This window comes from Microtus oregoni, unplaced genomic scaffold (assembly GCF_018167655.1).
Source record: "Microtus oregoni isolate MIOR12 unplaced genomic scaffold, Mior012 000044F_ref0000062, whole genome shotgun sequence".
NCBI lineage: Eukaryota > Metazoa > Chordata > Mammalia > Rodentia > Cricetidae > Microtus > Microtus oregoni.
This window is the reverse complement of record NW_024543218.1, coordinates 9,990,605-10,005,023: the sequence shown is the minus strand read 5'-3', so window position 1 is coordinate 10,005,023 and position 14,419 is coordinate 9,990,605. Positions and strand designations below refer to the sequence as shown.

Sequence of the window (14,419 nt, the reverse complement as noted above, 5' to 3'; positions counted from 1 at the left end):
ACAGGCTCCACCTTCCACTGTGACTTCTAGAATGTACTTTCCACAGTGCCATCAAGGTTTCCTGCTCATCCTCCATCTCCAGATGTCACTCCGTTCTTGGGGTGGGGGCCTCTGGTCTCCTTCCGTGGTGATTCTATTTATTATTTCCAGCCTAAAAGTCTGCCCTGGGTTTTGGACTTCCCCTTTCAACTCATTAGTATTATTTCTTTTCCTAGTTAGCACACATACTTAACTTATATGTTCTAAACTGACTTTCTTATTTGTCTATGGTCTGCTCCCCTTTTTAAGTGAACTCACCTAATGCGGGTACGTAGGTAAGACACTTGAAGTGAACTCACCTAATGCGGGTACATAGGTAAGACACTTGAAGTGAACTCACCTAATGCGGGTACATAGGTAAGACACTTGAAGTGAACTCACCTAATGCGGGTACATAGGTAAGACACTTGAAGTGAACTCACCTAATGCGGGTACATAGGTAAGACACTTGAAGGTCGGTCTCAGCCCCTCACCCTTCCCGCTGCTATAGACTGCCAGAATGGCATGGAGTTTTCACTGTTAAACTCCACTCACATTGCCCGTCCACTCTCAAGGATATTTAGCTCAACATTATTGGGACTATAGCTAAGGTTGTTTAACTCATCTTTTCATTAATTATTTCATTTTTTCCAGTTAATCACACTGGTGTCATCTTAAATAAAAATATTACCGTTGCTTCCTCTATTTAACAGTCCTGCCGTAGGTCTGTCTGATCAGTAGGAGGAAGCTTAAGCATGCTTTACTCAAGACATAGGATTCTAACCAGGCACTTCCCACTCTGCAGCAGAGGGTTCTAACCAGGCACTTCCCACTCTGCAGCAGAGGGTTCTCACCAGGCACTTCCTACTCTGCAGCAGAGGGTTCTCACCAGGCACTTCCCACTCTGCAGCAGAGGGTTCTCACCAGGCACTTCCCACTCTGCAGCAGAGGGTTCTCACCAGGCACTTCCCACTCTGCAGCAGAGGGTTCTCACCAGGCACTTCCCACTCTGCAGCAGAGGGTTCTCACCAGGCACTTCCCACTCTGCAGCAGAGGGTTCTCACCAGGCACTTCCCACTCTGCAGCAGAGGGTTCTCACCAGGCACTTCCCACTCTGCAGCAGAGGGTTCTCACCAGGCACTTCCCACTCTGCAGCAGAGGGTTCTCACCAGGCACTTCCCACTCTGCAGCAGAGGGTTCTAACCAGGCACTTGCCACTCTGCAGCAGAGGGTTCTAACCAGGCACTTGCCACTCTGCAGCAGAGGGTTCTCACCAGGCACTTCCCACTCTGCAGCGTATCTCCCACTACTTTCTTATGCAACTTTGAACTTTTAGTTCTTCAAAATGGATCCCCAAACTTTGACCCAATTGCGCCTGTCTCAGTGTCACAGGAAACACTAAACTTCTCACCTCTCTCTTCCACTCTGCATTCATCCTGGATCAACTAGATTTAGTCTGGTATACTTCAAATTACAATGCAGCCAATCAATAGAATATGCCCTAGACAGATGTGCTAATGTTTCTATAGTGGTGACCCAGCATGTATGTAAAGCAGGGTTTACAAGTTGTCAGTCTTGTCACTTGACATTCCAGGCACTTCCTGACTGGATGATACTTCCATGGGAAAACGATGCAGTGATTTTTGCTTTCTTGGGTACCTCAATGCTAGGAAGCCCAGGTATGGGATGGAAAACCGCCTTATCCAATGGGCCGGAGACAAGGACAGAGTTACAGACTGCTTACTTGTGTCATGGAAATGGTCAGAAGCTGTTTACCTGTTTCTTGTGTCTGAAGAGCCTGCAGCTGGCACTGGTGCATTTTTTGAAGCTCATCCATCTTTTTCTCTTGAGCAGAAACAAGCTCGTCTCTGAGGCTACAAAGAGCTTCGTCTCTTTGCTTTTCCATATATTCACGCACCTGATCGGCATGAGCTGAATAAACAAGGGAAAGGCAAATCCGTTGGGCTTCCATCTGCAGCCTTAAATCATCCTTAAAGTGAACAGATATAAATATTAGGAAAAGTTAAAATTACAGTTTAACTTCTATTTCTTCACATGCACTGAACTTCAGAGGTTTACATTTCCTTATGAAGAAACTGGTCTGCTTCAGCCATCCTCCAGATGCACTGGCTTGCCTGTGTCTCTCACATTATCACAATGTAATAATGAATTGGGATACTTACTATAACTAACAAGATTTTAATTTTTTAAATAATATTTACATGCTAAAATGATAATAAACACCAATGTACTCAAAACTCAAATTAATAGTGATAAATTCCTGTTTATTCTGTTTTCTTTATATCTCTTTAGATTTAGAAAGAAAACATTAGAGACAAAATTTAATTCATGATGTTTGATTATTCCTTGACCACAAGTAACTGTTACCAAAAATTTGGAATGTATCTACTCTCATTTCCCAGTGTACATGTAAACAGCATATTAAACTGAGTATTTGTGTATTTATATAAGTGGCATTTATGTTGCAAATTTCTTTGCATTCCATATCAATATCCTTCTGATATCAATCCACATAGATGACAGGTTAATTTAATTGTAGTGTAGTATAAATGAACCACAATTGGTCCATTTTCCTTTCTGGATCACTGGTAAGCATGGGGTATTTTCAATCAAAAGGCAGTAAATTATTACATAGATCCACCTAAGACAAACGAGGAAATGGTTCAATGGAGAGCTGCCCGGCATGTGTCAGAATCATCTGGAATGTTTGCTGACACAAGTTTATGGTATCTGTCCTCTGACCTTTGATTCAGGAAGTCTACAAAATACTAGTTCAAGCCTGTTTCCAATCGCTGCTGCTGTCCAGTGTCCCCACTCATCCACGCAGGAATGTAACTGCTGCTCATAGATAATACACAGGCGTAACTTTACTAGATCTTGTCAACTGATTTTTTTTTTACAAATATAATTGAATTAATTTTAATTATAATAAAAAATGTGAATGCTCACATCCTTGTATCCATATCAGTAAGTCAGAGTTACTTTGCCAGTGTGCTAGGGATAAATACTATTTCACGCATATGACTTTGTTAGGTTAAGACTTGTTATGCTGTCATTTTGGTTTCTTATCTAAGACACATATCTGTTCATATTTTTGGTTCTTTAAATTCTTTATATTTCCTCATGTATTTATACCACCTTTATAGTCCACTGTTTATAATGTGGAAATATCTGATCCTAATAATTAAGCCTGTTTTAGGTACTGTTCATAAAAGAGACATGATAAATTTCTTAATGCTTTCCTTTGAGTTTGTTCTTTCTAATTAAAGCTTTCCTCTCTCTTAACTTTCTTACGTGTATGTCTTTAGCTAACATAATTAACATAACAAAATTAGAGGTAATTTTTCCTAAAGAGGAAGGACTTAATTCTCCAACTTCTCACCTTTAATGTAAAAATCAGTTGTCATAAAGCAATTATTGAATTTTATGAGCTTTCCCTGCTATCTTGGCTTACTGATTTAAGTCTTCTCAAATATTACCTCACCAGAATAGCCTCCCCTATACTTTATACAAAAAAAAAAAAAAAAAAAACAAAAAAAACCTCATCTTTGGGATATCGGGATATTCCTTTACATTGAAGAATGTACAGACCAGAGCAGGGGTGGGTGGTGGAGGCAGAGGCAGGTGGATCTCTGTGAGTTCGAGGCCAGCCTGGTCTACAAGAGCTAGTTCCAGGACAGGCTCCAAAACTACAGAGAAACCCTGTCTCAACAAACAAATAAAACAAACAAAACAAACAAACAAAAAAAACCCCCGACCAGAGCAGGGTAATGTATGCCAGGGTATACCAGGTCTTTAGTGTCTTGTATAAGTTTCAAACATCTTATCTATGATTAACATTTTGTCTCACTTGTCATAACCTTGCTCACGTCTTAGTCATATTATACTGACTAACTAGGAACTATAAAAACACGGTTGGAGAGCAAAGCTGGTAACTTGTTTTCACTGGGAATGCTTCTAAACACTGCAGAGACCGCTGCCACCCTTAGCAAATGTCCCTTCTATCCCTGACTTCCTATAGCTTTCTTTACTTTCCTACTCTTCTGATTTGTTTTTTGTTCCTTTCTAAATTTAAAACTACAAATGAGAGATTCTTTCCTAACAGAATTTAAAATGGATGTGGAAATTAAATAAACACAATTTTCAGGTGCTGAACAATTCTTCCATTCTTTAGATAGCCTGGTAATATTTTATGAAGAATCCATTCAGCCTCATTCCTACGTGTGATTAGTCTGTAACATTCTTTTCATGAACTATTCTTGCCTGGTCTGTATTTCAATACAAACCAGCCTCACAGGAGCTCTGTCTGTCTTCCTTCCTTGCTCCACAGATTCCCTTTTAAATCCTATTTAGTACCTAAACGGCCACTAAGAATTTGTGAAATCCACTTGTACAATGGTCACGGTGCAGTAGTGTTAGCTGGAGAGGTGAGAAGGAAGCCTGGTTACAGTTACAGTTCCTGTAATGGTTACTGGCTCACTAAGACTTTGTACTTCTATTTGAGTTAGTTTCAGCAATTTCTATTTCATCAGTAGAGTTTATTTATAGTACTCATTTCCTATTTTAAAATCCTTGCGCTTTCTGTACTTGGGTTTTGATTTCATTCTTCCTTTTATTTGTGGTTTCTCCCTTGATATTCTTGGAGATCTAAAATTGCAACCTACTGATCTTTTCAAATGATCAAAGTTCATCAAAGCTTTCCCTTTTGTTTATTCAAAATTCATTCATTTCTGTTCTAAATTTGCTAATATTTTATAGCTACTTTCTTTAAATGTGGAGACTTGGATGCTATTTTATATTTTCAATAGCTTACCTCATTTTCAGTATTTATTAAATCGGCATGTTTAGGTTCTAGAGAGATAACTCAGTGGTTTAGAGTATGGACTGTCTTCCAGGAAACCCAAGTTCATTTCCCCAGTCCCTACCTCACAGCCTCACAGCCAACAGTGACTCCATTTTCAGGGAAGTTAATGTCCTCTTCTGGCTTCTGAGGTTATTCACATGTCATGTATGCTCACCAGGGCACACATGTTAAGTAAAAGTAATTGGTGCACTCAAGGCTAATATTGTCCTTTCTATGTCATGCAACATGTAGTGTGCTTAAAAATATTCTTGTCTCTTGTACATCAGTGATGGAGGAAGGTCATTGGTTAAATAAAAAGAAACTGCTTGGCCCTCATTGGTTAGAAGATAGGTGGGAGGAGTAAACAGAACAGAACGCTGGGAGGAAGAGGAAGTGAGCTCAGACTCCACAGCTCTCCTCTCGGGAGCAGATGCCTCAGAGAGACGCCATGCTCCCAGCTCCCAGGCAGACGCACGTGATGAAGCTCCGACCCAGGATGGACATAGGCTAGAATCTTCCCGGTAAGCGCACCTAGGGGCGCAACACAGATGATTAGAAATGGGCTAAATTAATATGTGAGAATTAGCCTAGAAGAGGCTAGATAGAAATGGGCCAAGCAGTGATTAAATGAATACAGTTTGTGTGTTGTTATTTTGGGCATAAGCTAGCCAGGCAGCCGGGGTGCTGGGGACGCAGCCCCGCTGCTCTTATTTCAACACATCAGTCCTTAGAGATCAACTATAAACCACTTAAATTTCAATAAATTTTCACCATGAACTAAATTAGTTATATATATAGCAAACTAATATTTCATATTAATCATTTCCCATTCAGAAATGAAAGTTTTCATTTATTCAGATCCCATTGCCCTTCATTCATGTTCTGCAGGGATGTTCATTTTTTCTATGTTAAGAAGAGGTCTTGCTACTTGTTCAGTCTGGCTTTGAATTCGCCATCAGCTCCCTGTGCTCCTGAGCGCTGAGAGGATGGCATATGCCACCACACCCAGGCTGTTAGATATTAAGTCTTTCCCTTTGTTTCTTATTAAATTATACCTGTCAATTATGACAGTTAACAGTCTTTCTCTCCATTAATATCATGTATCATTTTGTCTTTACAATGCTTAGAACTTTAGAAAATGTCAGACAGTAAATGACAAAGTTAGGCTCATCTTTCTCTTCTTGCTAAGTTTCCTTTGTTTCACTCTTCACACCTGAAAAAAGGACTGTATTTCCTTTTAAAAATTACACTGCTTTGTATAGATTTCTTCCAGGTACTGCAGTTTCGGCACACAGGGCATTAAGGAAGGCAGACCAGCAGTTCCGCCTGTGGTTCTTATGCTTCAGTATCTCTTCAAATTCAAACAACTTCTCTCAGTGTGAGAAATGACCGATTCCTGCCACTCCCGTGGCTACCTCACATGCCAACACTGGAGACTTTCTACAATATCTTTCTTTCTCCTTCTACCTCACATGCCAACACTGGAGACTTTCTACAATGTCTTTCTTTCTCCTTCTACCTCACATGCCAACACTGGAGACTTTCTACAATGTCTTTCTTTCTCCTTCTACCTCACATGCCAACACTGGAGACTTTCTACAATGTCTTTCTTTCTCCTTCTACCTCACATGCCAACACTGGAGACTTTCTACAATGTCTTTCTTTCTCCTTCTACCTCACATGCCAACACTGGAGACTTTCTACAATGTCTTTCTTTCTCCTTCTACCTCACATGCCAACACTGGAGACTTTCTACAATGTCTTTCTTTCTCCTTCTAGCCAAACTAGCCAAGTGCACTGAAAACAAACAAACAAATAATTTTTAGGAGCTAAAAAACCCAGAAAATATATCTCAAAGGTGTTCCTTTTCAGTTTAAAAGAAAGTCTATAATGGCCATATTTATTTTAATTTTAGTTAGAGATAGTATCAAGATCAGGGCAGCTAAAGTTGGAAATCAGGTCCTCTCCTGTTTAAAAAATTAAAACGGTATTTAATACCTTTGTAGTAACTCTCACACATTATACTTTCCAAAACAATTTCATATGTTTATTAATCAGTAATTGGATTTCTTGATTCTATTCATTGTATAAGGAAAATATCTCTATATTTGATATAAGATCATGAATGCGATTAGAAGTTGTCAGAAATAAAGACAAAACTTCCCATGGCTTCCTAGCTTCACACATACTTTCTTCCAATTCAAAGTCTGCTTTCCCTTCCTGTCTCCTTTCAAGGCCAAGCGCACAGGCCTATATCCGAGCCATCAAGCTCACCTCCATCTTTACAAGTGTTGTAATTTCCCCATTGCAGGCCCTTCCCTGTCATACAGAGGTCAGTTCAAAGGCTAACTCCTCCAAGACACCTTTCCTGATCACCATGCTTCCCCCGCTTAACACCCTTTCTTCACAGACTGATGTGGGAGAGTCTTTGTGTTGATTTCATTGGTTAATAAAGAAACTGCCTTGGCCCTTTGATAGGATAGAAAATTAGGTAGGCGGAGTAAACAGAACAGAATGCTGGGAAGAAGGGAAGTTAGGCAGACGCCATGCCTCTCCTCTCCAGGGCAGATGCGATGGAGCCAGCCGCCAGGTCAGACATGCTGAATCTTTCCCGGTAAGATACCACCTCATGGTGCTACACAAATTATTAGAAATGGGTTAAGCAAGATATGAGAGTTAGCCAAGAAGAGGCTAGACATAATGGGCCAGGCAGTGTTTATATGAATACAGTTTGTGTGTTGTTATTTCGGGTGTAAAACTAGTCGTGCGGGAGCCGGGAAGGACGAAAAGCAGGCCAGCCCGCTCCTCCTCACTACAATAGACCAACACTGCTGCTAACTACATTTCTCATTATCACTCGCCCTCCCCACTAGAATACATTCTTCCTGAGACTAGGGCTCTTATCTCTTGTCTGCCACTACATGCGTATCTGGAATAGAGTCAACAAATAAATGTTCCACTAATATAAAAACACGTAAAACTTAATTAGCATTTTATACTGTAGATAACCTACAAGAACTTTCCTGATTTTTCTAGTATTAGTATTTAACAAACCTAGTTATTAGTAATGATTATTAGTCATTGTCTTAGACACCATTACTTGTCAACTTGACAACAACCTAGAGTCAAGGGAGAAGAGATGAGAAGGCCTCAAGTGAAGTATTTCTCAGCTCAGATTGGCCTGTGGCATATCTGTGGGTGATCATCTTGACTGTCAATTGATGTAGGAGCCCACTGTGAATAGCACCATTATGTGGGCAGGTGGTCCCAAGCTATATAGGAAAGCTAGCCAAGCATGAACCAGTGAGTAAGGCAGCAAGAGGCATTCCTCTATGCTTTTCTACATTAATCCTGATTTTGTATCTGCCCTTACTTCCTTAATGACGAACTGTGGCAAACAATACTTACAAACCAAATGATACTTTCTGGAACTAATCTGCTTTTGGATAGGCTTAAATGCATCAACAGAACAAAACCAGAACATGTATTATATGCATTTTTTTAAATTCTTCACTTATATTTAGAGTTAATATTATGTTTTTCTCATTCAGATCAAAGAATCAGAAACCTCTAGGCCTTAAGCCGCACCTCCAGAAATAAAATTCCATAAGCAATGAATAATTTATAGAGCAGTAAAAAACTTTAAAAAGGTTTTTTTTAAAAAAATAACTGGAATTTTATATCAGAAAACATCAGTATGAAAAACTCTAAAATATAATCTTTGATACTAAAATATGATTATAATGTAGTTAATAAATGTATTATAAGTACAATAAAGTAGAAATAAAAAATGTAGTTAATAAAAAGAAGTCTCAGGAGCTGGAGAAATGGCTAAGAGGTTAAGAGCATTGCCTGCTCTTCCAAAGGTCCTGAGTTCAATTCCCAGCAACCACATGGTGGCTCACAACCATATGTAATGGGGTCTGGTGCCCTCTTCTGGCCTGCAAGCATATATACAGACAGAATATTGTATACATAATAAATAAATAAATATTAAAAAATAAATAAAAAGAAGTCTCTTAACTCTTCTCTTTAAAAAAAATCATGTAAAAATGATTAACTTAGCTTATTTTCTGAGCAGCATATATACGAGATTAATTGAAAGGCAACACTATTTAAGTAAAAATGACAACTGATTTTCAAAAATGATAGTAACATGAAAGTTCACCATTTTCTGGTAAGAATATGGATTATTGCTTCATGAAAGTGACAACTATCTTGGTGTGAAATGTGTGTTCTCACTATGACTTTTTATGCGCATGTGGACGTACCTGCGTGGATTTGAGAGCAAAAAGCTCTTGCTCGAGTTTTTCCTTCTCGAATGGCTCAACTATACCATGAGATGGTTCAGTTGTTCTTGTTGGCAATCTCAAGTCTTCTCCACTTCCTTTAAAGGGAATTTTATCTTCTATCATTATTTTTGATTCTTCTGGCAAATCTTTACTGATTTTAGAATCACATCCTCCAGAATGGGCGTCCGTTCCTGTCGTAAGCTCAGTTTTCCAAGAGCTCAACTGCGCAGGGCACACAGCGGCATTTTCTATTCCCTTGGGGTTGGTGGGAACCTCTAACTCTCTGCATCGTAACAAGAGCTCTTCCTTGTCTTGACTTAATAATTTAACCTCTGCACTTAGACAGTTAACCTCATCACGTGTCTGCTTTAACTGTTCTGAGAGGACAGAAAGTTTCTCCGAGAGCTCTAGTTTTTCTTGCTCAGTTACTTTCAGTTTTTCCATAAATTCAATGTTATCCTTTTCAACTAATTCTCTGACTTCCAGCGGCTCAGCTATAAAAGTCGCAGCATCAGTTACTTGAGAATGCCTCCCTTCCTGCATCACCCGGCCTCCTCTCTGCAACTGCAGCTCTTCAGTCAGCGCTTTGACTTTGTGTTCATACTCTAACGCCTGCTTAGTCTGGATGTCTCTTGTCTTGAGGAGGCATGCATATTCTTCCTGTAACTCTTGATAATTAACTTCAAAGTTCTTTTCAGCAAAGGAAAATGTATTCCTCTGCATCTCGATCTCCTTACTTAGGTGAATACACTGTTGTTTTAGGTCTTCCTTTTCCTTTCGAAGCATATCAATCTCTTTTTGCCAGCTACAGTCTTTTGATGTGTATGTACCAGAAGCTAAAGCAATTAATTTTTCTTCTTCTTCCACAGGAGTGTAAACTTTCACCATGTCTTCGAGAACTTTCTTCTCATCTTTAAGAATGCTATTCTCTGCTTCAAGTTCTACACATTTTTCTTGTAGGTCCTCCTCTTTTGCTTTTAGTATTTTTTCTAATTGTTCAGTTTTAAGTTGTAACTCCTGAATTTCCTGTTCAAGGGTACCCTTTTCCTTTTCTTCTTGTCTGAGGGTCTCAATTTCTTTTTTGATTTCATTCATCTGAAAATTCCGTGATTCCTGCAAGTCTTTTAAGTCAGTAATCTCCAAGATGAGCTGGCTCTGCTTACTTAACAAGCTGTCTTTCTCACACTGCATAGTTTCCATCTTCTTACTCATTTCATTTTGTAAGTCATCTATCTGCATCTTATACTGAAGCCCCAAATTATCTTTAAGTTTTTCAATATTTAACCGGTGTTCAACTTCTAGATCTTCTTTTAGTTTAGAAAGCTCTTCTTCATGACTGAAGAGGAGCTGCGTTCTCAACCGGTCCAATTCAGCTTCCTGGGACTCTGCCATTTTATCTAAGACTGCGTTCTTTTCTTTTTCTAACATTTCAAGTTTTATCTTATAATTTGTAATTTCTGCTTCGTGTTTTAATTCGAGTTCCTTCCTGGACTCAAATGCAGCCGTAACCTCAGCTTTTAAGTCCTCAACCATGCTGAGGGACTTGCCGGCTTCATTCAGTTTACTTTCTTGTTCAGATATTGTCTGCTTGGCTCTCTGGATTTGGTCTCTTAAAGCACTCAATTCTTCTAGAAGAGCATTCGATTGACTCTGGAGAGCACACTTTTCCAGCTTTACTACCCGCAGCTCTTCCCTGAATTTCTCCTTTTGATATAGAGTATGCTGTACTTTCATATTCAGTTCATTCATTGTTGCGCTCAGTAACTTTACTTGCTCGTCATTAACTGCTGGATTTCCGCGTGATTTTAAAGTGTTCTCCATTTCTCCCTTATGCTGGGATTTAAGATCCTCTATCTGGTTCATGTGTTGTTTTATTAATTCTTGCTTCATTTGCACAATCTGTTTTCCATACTCCTCATCTAGCTCTGCTTGGAGCTGTGCTAATTTCTGTTCTGTTTCTTTTTCCATTTTTTGCATTATGCCGGTTTCTGAAAAGTTTACTTCATAATTTTTCTTTTGTAGCTCTTCGATTGTCTCCATATACTGTTTCATTTCTATGGAAGATTGCTCCACTTTCTGCTTAGAATTGGCTAATTCAAGCTTTAAGCTTTTGGTCTCTTGGTCTTTCTCTACAAGCTGTCCTTTTAGGTCTCCTACTAATTGATCAGCAGTTGTTACTCGATTAGTTAGTACAGCAGTTTTCTTCTCTTCTTCTATTAGTCTTGTATTCAGTGCTTCAATAATTGCCTGCTTCTCCTCTATTTTGTTATTAGCGCTTTCGACTTTTTTATCTTGTTCCTTCAGAAGAAAAAAAAAGTGTAAAAACTTCTAGTAACTTTGTTGCTTAACTTCATTAACAAAAGACAGATAAAGTCACATTTCAAATCTTCTATAAAAAGTTAATGGCTGTGCCCACCGCTCTACTTTTTCCATGATAACACTTGCATACCTAGACACTTGGAGCAAACAATAGCTATACAACAGTTCACATCTTCTTAGGAAGAAATATTGAACTGCATTTAGTGTGATTAAAAATTTTAATTAAGGGAAGTGGGGAGAATTTGGAAAGATAGGAAAGAACATGATTAAAAATTTTAAAATAAAAAATGTAACAGATTTTTAAATTTGAAATTTGTTTGGCATGCATGAGATCCTGGGTTCTACTCCCAGCACTGCCAAAAAGGAATGAAAAAAAGAAGGAAAATAAAATACTGCTAGGCTGACTAGAGGGCTCTGATGACCTGAGCTCACTCTCCAGACAAATAAATGATTGAAATAATTTAAAAAAACACTGAATCTTTACTAATCCATTATATCTTCACTTTTAAAATTAACTAACAGATCAATATTCCAATTATTTAATATTCTGACGGTTAATTATATCACTATGCACTCTCCGAATAGTCTCAGAAAAAAATTTAAAAGTAAGTCCAGTTGACTCCCATGAATTCTAGGGATCTGAAGGTGTTCCAATGCCAAAAGCTCTGCAATAAGAAGAGATTTCCTGTGAGTCTGTCTTAACTTCACTGCCGGGCATTTCAGTGACATCTTCAACAACTATAATATTCCTGACATATTGAGCTGGAACTACAGTTTCACTTCAAACAGAAGCTTGAAAACAGAAAAGAAAGTTCCTGTCAGAGGCCAATTATACAACTGTTGATAACAGTTGAGCCCAGAAGAACACATCAAACATAGTCACGTCATAATCGCATTAAAGCCCCAAGTTGAGTAGAGTTTTGGATCTGCTATTTAGTTTCCTCTGTGAATAAAGGCTTCAGACCCAAATAATAAGCATGAAATAAAATCTACAGAACTGGTCAGAGCTATTATAAGCAGGTAAATTATATCACAAAAGTCCTTGGCAAACAGAATTCAAAGGAATTCTGAGTAAATGTATAACACGTCTAAAGAAAAAAAATGTTGAAGCTCAGACAGAAGAAACCCTCTGAAGGAAGTGCTGGGAGTACCCTCTAAGGACAATTCATGTAAAACACCAAAGTGCCCTCAGCCTTTGAGAATTATGGTCCCTCTAGAAAGACCATACCCTGAGTCAGACATGCTTATACATATTGACAGCACTCAAGAGCCAGAAGGATCATTAAACTATACTCAATATAAACAATCAAAAACAAAAACCAACAAACAAAAAATGATGTTGGGAAATTGTGGTAAACAGGACTGAAGAATCTGAGTCCACAGGCATCAACTTCACTACAATGAGATGCATAGATCAGTTTATCTCAGCCTAATGCCACAATATCTGAGTGCTAAAATCCTCCCTTCTGTTCACTAAAGAACCTTCTAACTAGTATTTGTTTTGTTAAATTCATTTGTCCATGGAAAGAAAACAAAATCCAAAGGACCCAAAAAATACAGTTCGTCATGATTATTAATCACTGCAAACTAATAACCATATACTATAAATTTTCAACAGCCCCTTGAACTTGGAACAATCTGAGTTTACCTCTGCTCTAGCACAGAACTCAGATAACACCTAAAATGAGTTTCCTGAGCCTACAAATCAAAATCAGATTGTGTTTCTGATTTGCTATGTTTTATAAGACATTTTCTTACATAAGTGTGATTCAGGAGCTCTGCCCTGCCCCAGGCAGGGAGTAGGTGCAGGAGTAGGCCAGGCAGCAACAATCACTTTTAAATTTTCATTTCTCATTTGAAAATCAATGAAAGCAAATCTTTTAGGATGAGTTGTTCTTAGAATTTAAGATTATAAACTATGTGGTACATAATGCTATCCCCTGCCCCAAAGAGCCTTAATTTCTAAATGTTTCCAAGAAGTAAAATATTTGCAGAAAGAGAATAAACAACACTTATTTCTTGCAACTAAATCTATAAAATTTTACCTTGTGACAAAAATACTTTCAGAATTTCTGTACCATAGCTAAAATAGATGGGACTATTTCAGATGCAACAAGATAGATATTTGAGCTATCAATTTAGGCTCTACTGAGACTCCAGTTAACATACACAAATCCCTTTAAGGAATACAATAGTGGTAGTATTACCTTAGCAACTCCTAGTAGAAGATACACAGTTGTAAGTGTGAGATTCTCAATTGCAATTATTTTCCATATTCAGAGTTAGAATTATAAAATTTTCTAATTCATATGCTTAAGACACATGAAAAAGAAAATTCCAATGCTAGCTGATATCCTTACCATTTCACATACTTTAATTTTCTCTTGCAGAACAGTTATCTGTATTTTGAACTCCTTCTCCTTTTTCTGATGATCCTTTAATAGTCTATCTTGTTCTTCCAGCTGTTGCTGCTGAGCCATGACTTGTTGCTTGACATGAAGTAGCTCTGTAGCAGTGCTGCTGTGAGTGTTGCTACGCAACGTTTCACTAGCCTGCAACTTGAACACAGAAAGAACCTTCAGCATTCTGAACTCTGTGTGCCAGCAGACTCCTGGGGTCGCCTGCTGACAGTGGCTCTCTGTGACCTCTGTTCACTTCAGGGGTTTGAGATCTGCTGTTGCTAGGACTGGAATGATTGAGCCATTACATCATCATTCATATGATACTTCAGAGAAAGCAGGTCTAGTGAGGGTCACAGGACTGAGGCCACGTTGCTGGGAGTAAGTGGGGCAGGAAGGGACTTCTGCATTCTGGTGACTTTTCAGACTCTATCTCCAATCTCTTTCAGAGTCTTGGTTATATTTCTGCCCCTAAGTCCTCTAAGACGCCTGTATACTTACATTAAGCTCTCTGGTTTAATATGTTG

At 38.6% G+C, this 14,419-nt stretch overlaps 1 protein-coding gene across 12 annotated transcripts in view; it reads right to left on the bottom strand.

Moving 5' to 3' along the window:
* The window catches only part of LOC121434638 (A-kinase anchor protein 9-like), a 136,989-nt gene that overhangs the window by 99,037 nt on the left and 23,533 nt on the right, over nucleotides 1-14,419 (bottom strand). For 10 of the 12 annotated variants that reach the window (XM_041633568.1, XM_041633570.1, XM_041633572.1 and 7 more), the window contains 3 exons: nucleotides 13,854-14,051; nucleotides 9,154-11,472; nucleotides 1,795-2,008 (listed from right to left, as the gene is read on the bottom strand). In XM_041633568.1, the coding sequence (XP_041489502.1) occupies nucleotides 1,795-2,008; nucleotides 9,154-11,472; nucleotides 13,854-14,051 (2,731 nt within the window). The remainder of the gene's footprint in view (nucleotides 1-1,794; nucleotides 2,009-9,153; nucleotides 11,473-13,853; nucleotides 14,052-14,419) is intronic. The other 2 variants (XM_041633571.1, XM_041633569.1) reach the window with 2 other exon arrangements.